At 43.5% G+C, this 6,776-nt stretch overlaps 1 protein-coding gene across 1 annotated transcript in view; it reads right to left on the bottom strand.

Moving 5' to 3' along the window:
* The window catches only part of CELA1 (chymotrypsin like elastase family member 1), a 14,587-nt gene extending 8,062 nt beyond the window's left edge, over positions 1–6,525 (bottom strand). The window contains 4 exon segments of the mRNA XM_015425132.1: positions 68–303; positions 2,242–2,342; positions 4,172–4,254; positions 6,486–6,525. Of these exon segments, the coding sequence (XP_015280618.1) occupies positions 68–303; positions 2,242–2,342; positions 4,172–4,254; positions 6,486–6,525 (460 nt within the window).
* Positions 6,526–6,776: the final 251 nt, after the last annotated feature.

Genomic DNA, 6,776 nt, shown 5'->3' with positions numbered 1-6,776 from the left:
TCTTCAGGTCACTCTTTACACTAAGCTGATGCCTTTGTAGCTACCTGCTTCATTGAATGTTGGGTACACCTGGAACAATTGCGTATCTAAAATAGTTTTAATCCCAGGCACTACATGATCTGATGCTTAATCCAGGAGGATTATTTGGTTGGGTAATATTTCCAGGATAACACTTACCCTCCAGCAACGTTATTGCTGTTCCAATAAGGATGCACAAAGATACGCCCCACACTTAAATATTGCTCTGTGCCGTCGTTTTGATAAATGTTGTGGTCACCAGCAACCACACGGAAATTCATGTTGCTGGAGATAAGAGAGCATGAAAATGGAAACGTTATATTGCCAGTCTGCAATCTTTCTGTAAGTCCCTAACATATTCTTCCCCTCTGGTGTTTGACAGAAGATATGAAGCTTTTAGAACTGAATAAGAGGTTCAGAGCATGGGAGGCAGGAAGACACATCCTGTGTGCATTGGGTCTGGTGCGCAAGGGGTGTGGTCCTTCCCCCTTGGATTGCCAACTTCCAGGGGGAGCCTGGAGATCTCTTGAAATGACAGCTGATCTACAGACCACAGAGATCAATTCCCCATGGAGAAAATGGCTGAGTTGGAGGCTGGACCCTGCTGGGCAAACTCCCCTCCCCAGGTTCCACCCTCAAATACGCAGAAATTTCTGAAACTGGAGTTGGCAACCCTATCCTTCCCAATAATTTCCTTTAAACTTAAAAAAATCCATTAATTGTTGCTGTCCACCGATCTAAGCATTCCTACTGAGGCGAAACATCAGACTCAAGAAAGGAACCGATGACAAGTGAAGATTTGCCACTAGTTTTTTTTTCCACAAGCAGACTGAGGGAGCCCTCATTAATATTTCCCTCTGAAACGTAGAGGCCTGCCCTCATTTTGGAGTCTGGAAACAACCACTCAAGTCAATACTTGCTTATTTCGTATACAAAATTCTCAGATTTTACATATTCATTCTTAGCTCTCTGTGGTTTCATAAAATTTAAACTTCCTCCAGCTTCCCATGGGGTTGTGTGGTAAGAGGATAGGCTAGTGACGGGAACAAGTGAATGGGGGGGGGCACTAGATGCTGGACAGAAAAGCTCCTCTCCCGTCTACAGAAACCCTTTGTAAAGTCTTCTGTACATGTTCAGAAAACTCCACCTCCATAAGGTCTGGAAACTCTGTCCAGCCTTCCCCATTCAACCATTAATTCAGGCTGCATCCACATGGAGAAGATTTTTCATTTCCTCTGTCTTCACTGCCATGAATGCAAAAGGCATTCATACTGACAACAAACTATCCTCACAGCACTTTCGTACATGCTTTCCTTTGTCAGCTGCCCTTTCCCCTGCGTTTTCCCCCTGTTGTACAACCAAGATAGGGCTAGAAACTTACTTAATTCAGAGTAATAATTATTACACTGTGGCAATAGATTGTTATAATGCTACGGTGGTGTAGCCCACCAGTAGTATGTGAGGAAATGATAGCCGGGTGTGTGTGTGAAGCAATGGAAATAGAGCCAATGTGGCACGATCTTCAAAATATGTACCTTCTTTTCTACGTAGTGTGCAAATGCGCTTTGACTGCAACCTTTCAGATTATGAACTTTTCTGAATTCTCGTTTTACCCACTGGTAAGTGCCTGTGTCTTGAGGGGGGTTCCCCCTGTTCTGCATGCGTTTTGCTCCCTCTAGTGGTTGATTCAATATCACACAGGTTTATTTCCAACGTATCAACCTGCAGATTTAAACTGTAGGTTTTTATGCCGAACATAAAGCTGTGTGATATTGAGTCAACCACTAGAGGGAGCAAAACATGTGCAGAACAGACCCCCCCCCCCAAGAAACAGGCACTTACCAGTGAGTAAAATAGGAATGCAGAAAAACCCTGTTTCAAACCAGGTTTGGCAAAGATTGGTCTCGAGCACAGGAAGGCCTGGAAAATGGAACAATAAGAGGAGGACATTGCGTGGATGCTACGAAAGCAACAACAGAACCCAGTCCAGGGTGGATGCCAAACTGAGCAGAACCCCTATGTGGAAGTGGCCTCATTCTCAGTATGGCCTGCTATTTGAAGACACAACCTCAAGAAGAGGTTGGTTTCTTTTTTACGCATGTGAAGACATAAAGTGAACATTTCCAATAGACCCAGTGTTAACTCCTCGGCCCCAGTCTCACTCAATGACATTCCAGTTAATGCCTCTTTGCTTTCTTGGTTAGCCAATGAAGACATTCTCACCTGTCCACACAGTGAGCTGCTGTCATCACCCAGTTCTGCCTCACCAGTGTCCCGCCGCATGTATGATACCAGCTTCCTCCTGAAGAGTACTGGAGGGAAATCTAGATAGGACGAGAGTTGAGAGAGTCTTTGGATTATTATTCTTTTGCTCACCAAAAGGAACACAAGAGGCCTCCACAGTCAGATTAGTAATACGACTGGAACAAATCATTTATTGAAAGGACACTCGTTAGCAGACCGCTTATTAAAAGCATTCACGGTTGGACATAAGGGCCTGTTTCCTCCGCTCAGTAAAGTTGGGAGCCTTCCTCAAGGCTAAGTATTCCTCTTCCAAAGTAAGTGTCTTTCCCTCTGATGGAAGATTCGCTTAAAGTTGTAAGATACAAGCCAGCGGGTATCTATCTCCCTGTGGCTCCATTTCACTAGGACTTGTAGTCCTCGTCGAAGAGCTTCTTGCAATAAAAGACTCCTTGGACCGGAGGAAAGCAACGCTTCTAGCAGGTTGTTTTCTTTAAACAGAAACAGTGGAGGGAAAATGCAATCATGAACAGAAGCTCCAGGGCAGAGAGGTGCCTTTCTCCTCAACCCATTTCCCCACTCAACATTTTCTTCCTTCTGAGCCTGCTTTTTTCTTCCTGCAATGAAAAAGGATAGGGGTCCCAAGGGAAACCGAAAAGACTTTCTGTAACGGGAGGTTCCGCTCCTGCATCCAGTTAGAGAATCTGGACTCGACAATTCTCAAAAGGTTTTGCCTGTGCAAACCATTTAGCAACAGAGTTCTCCAGGATTTATCTATCAAAGGATGATTATCAACTTTTAAATCTGATAATACAAATAAGTAAGGGGTGAGTTTTATTCTTTGAACTATAACCAGCAAACCAGGCTGAAAACTTGTAGAAACCTTATTGAGAATAGGAATCCTTCTCTTTATTGTGTAAGACTGTAGGAATGTAAAAATTAACCCTACAATTACTGTAAATGTAAGTGCTGAAATTATCAAAGTTCTTAGCATTACTTAATCATGTTATAGCAAATAATAATTTAAAAGGTAAACCAGGTTTCAGCTTTTTGTCTCACTGCATTTAGGGGTTATTAAAAAGCCCAGGTTACACAAACCCAGAAATTTCACCTAATCTTCTCCCGAGACTTCCAACCAGAGAAATCTGATTTGCTCACCACAGTAGTGCATATCTATAGAAATATGTCAATCTTTTTTTCTAAATCTGCTCTGTAATAATCATGTGATTATTATCTAGATAAGTGTTTGGTTCTTAAATAAATATGAGATAACACAAGTGCAAATAATCCGATCTGTAAGTGCATATGAGTTACATCTGACATAGCAAGATAAGAAGGCCAGTCTCAACTCTTAACCTCTATTAAAAAGCGACAGTAGCCAAGTCGCTCGCTCACAACTTTAATGTCAGTAGCTCACAAAGTAGAATTTCTGCTCACAGGACTCCACAGCTTAGAGGGAACATTGCTCTTAACCTCTATTAAAAAGCAGTTCATAAAACTTTTCTGTAACTGTTTTAGTTAACTGTCCATGATTAAAGTAACTTTGAGCAAACTGAGTTCACTGACAGTTGTGGAGCACTTGAACTCTTGGTTAGCTTGCAAAATCAACAGGTAACCGTTAGTGGTGTAATAGATACCACCACACTTCCATTCATTGTCTGTGTTGCGTCTTTCACACTAGCCATTAGAATAAGGAGGCATCATAGTTCCAAACAGGAGCACAGTTTAAGAAGTCAGGTTCTTGCTCGGTGTGGGGCTGCAGTGACTACATCTTCCTCTCTCCCTGTTCCTGCCCATACCAAGTCTTGGACTAGGGCAGTCTGAAACTCTGGCCCAGATTAAAGGAACAGAGTGGTAAAAACCACCACCACCACCACCATAGGCTGCAAAAAGGATGGTTCATATCATTTACCTGTGATGGCCATGAATTCTTCTGTGCATTGAAGCCCCCAACAACACGACCATGGTCCTCAAGTGACCCCTCTGAACAACGTCCTTAAGGAATAAAACAGTGTCAGAATGCATGACCTCAGTTGACTATGGCCATTGGAGACCTGAGAAACACCCAGCACTGGCTGTTGGGAGCTCAGTAAGCCAATCATATCAAGCCCTGTTGCCATGGTCTAAGACACAGACTCCTCCTCCTCAGAAACTGAAGACTTGTACAAAGGTAAGGAAGAGGTCCTGGAACCACCCCAGAAAGTATCATCAAGGATGCCTCCAGGACAGGGTTGCCAACTCCACCCTGGGAAATTCCTAGAGATTTTGGGGGGCAGTGCGTGGGGAGGAGGGAACCTGGGGAGGGATTTACCCTAGAATCTATGGTATATTATAGAGGTTGCCCTCCAAAACTGACATTCTCTGCGAGGCAAAATGCGGCCACGCAGCACCTTGTGTGAAATTGACACCTACCATGGAGGCAAAAGTGAAGAGTGAGCCCAGAGCAGCGCTAGTGGAAAATCACCCTTGATCTCTGCAGTCTGAAGATCAGTTGTAACTAGGGCTGCCAACCCCAGGGTGGGAAATTCCTGAAGATTTTGGGATGGAGCCTTAAAAGAGGGCTCGGTTTGGGAGGAGAGGGACCTCAGTGGAATATAATGCCATACAGTCCACTCTCCAAAGCAGCCATTTTCTCCTGGGGTTAACAAACACACAAAAATGGAAATACAGTGAATACAGTTGTGCAAACAAATAACCAGAGCAATCTGTCACACTGTACAAATCACACTCGAGACTTCTGTCTCCTTATACAGTTTTACTTACAACTATAAACAATACACATAACAAATGGTTTTGCCACCAAGCATAAATGATATCTACGCCAGTTGAATAGTGACCTGATAGTCCTTGAAAGTACAAGTCTCTCTTTAGAATGATTCAGTCACTCGCTCATGATGCAGAGTAAAGTTTCCAATAGAAAACATGCAGTGGATGGCATGGGGCTAAGGACTGGCTGTACCGCAAACCGAAGGAATCTATGGTTTTAGCAAAAAGCAGGGTCAATTGTGCTGAGGACACCTGGCTTGAACTAAACAATCATAGAATCATAGAATGTTGGAAGGGATCTTGCAGGTCATCTAGTCCAACCCCCTGCACTCTGCAGGAGCAGAGTGCAGGGGGTTGGACTAGATGACCTGCAAGGTCCCTTCCAACTCTAACATTCTATGACTGAAAGGCAGTTTCTGGACCAGAAGTTATTATCACTGAAATATCATTTGGCATGTGATTGGAGGTTGGGAGGCCTTGTTTATACTTTTATTCTGTGCCTAGTGGTTTCACTTTGGAAGAATTCTTTTCTGGTCCATTTTGTATCCATGCTGTATAATTGTATAGTACTATGGTATAAGCCAATTTGTTCCTCATTGTGTTTGACCTCTGAAGGCCGAAACAGGCCGAAACACATCAGGTCAAGTCCACTGGCCCTTGTGTGTATGGTTTTGGAATTTTTATATGAGGTGTAATTGGGCCCCTATATGTTTTTAATTTTTTACAAATAAATACATGTATTGTTATAAAGTAAAGGTAAAAGTTCCCTTGCTCGAAAGCCAGTTGAATCCGACTCTAGGGTTGCGGTGCTCATCTCCATTTCAAAGCCGAAGAGCCAGTGCTGTCCGAAGACGTTTCCGTGGTCATGTGGCCGGCATGACTAAACACCAAGGTGCACGGAACGCTGTTACCTTCCCATTCAAGTGGTACCTATTTATCTACTTGCAATTTCTTGCTTTCGAACTGCTAGGTTGGCAGGAGCTGGAACTAGAGACGGGAGCTCACTCAGTCATGCGGCACCCCTGGGTCTCGAACTGCTGAACTACCAACCTTTCACAGCCTGAAGTTCAGCGTCTTAACCACTTGAGCCACCACAGCTCCGTTTTTATATATTATATATATTAAATTGTAATTGTTGTCCCTCTACTCTTTTTGACTTACCTTTTTAGGTTCGTGGTCCAGTACTGGCCCTGAAGACAGCCAAGGGGCTTCCATTCCCTTATTGTATCAAGTGTGGCTGGAAAGTCACAGTGGAGAGACAAGACTATATCTGCAAAATGGCTCGCAAATGCCTCACAGACGATAGCCAGTTCTCTAGCATTTGGAATGCCCTGAGGCAAAGCAGTTAAAGACCGAATTATTCTAAACAATTGGCCTAGGCAAGAGTTTGCAGATGCAATGGAGGTTGCATAGAAATTGTTTTCGGTCCTGGCAAAATATTGCACATCAGAAATACTCACCACAGAGGACAACAGCAGCTAAAACGAGAAGCCCCAGCATGGTGATTGAGTGCTTGACATCACCGTGGCCTTTCACCCCTTTTATACTTTAGGAATTCCACACCACCAAGATAGCAGAGATAAAGACAGCCATTCTTGCATGGGGGCGTGATGGGAAGATGCACAGGTGACTCAGAAAGACAAACTTCGACTGGCCTTGTCCCTTTGCTATTTTTAAATTCTGCTTAAGGTCAACACTAAACAGTCAACTGAATAAAATGAAATTGTATATCTTCTTAAAGTAGGAAGAAC

The sequence above is a fragment of the Gekko japonicus genome, unplaced genomic scaffold (genome assembly GCF_001447785.1).
Source record: "Gekko japonicus isolate JY-2015 unplaced genomic scaffold, Gekko_japonicus_V1.1 scaffold3643, whole genome shotgun sequence".
Taxonomy (NCBI): Eukaryota; Metazoa; Chordata; class Lepidosauria; order Squamata; family Gekkonidae; genus Gekko; species Gekko japonicus.
This window is presented reverse-complemented; position numbering and strand designations above follow the sequence as displayed.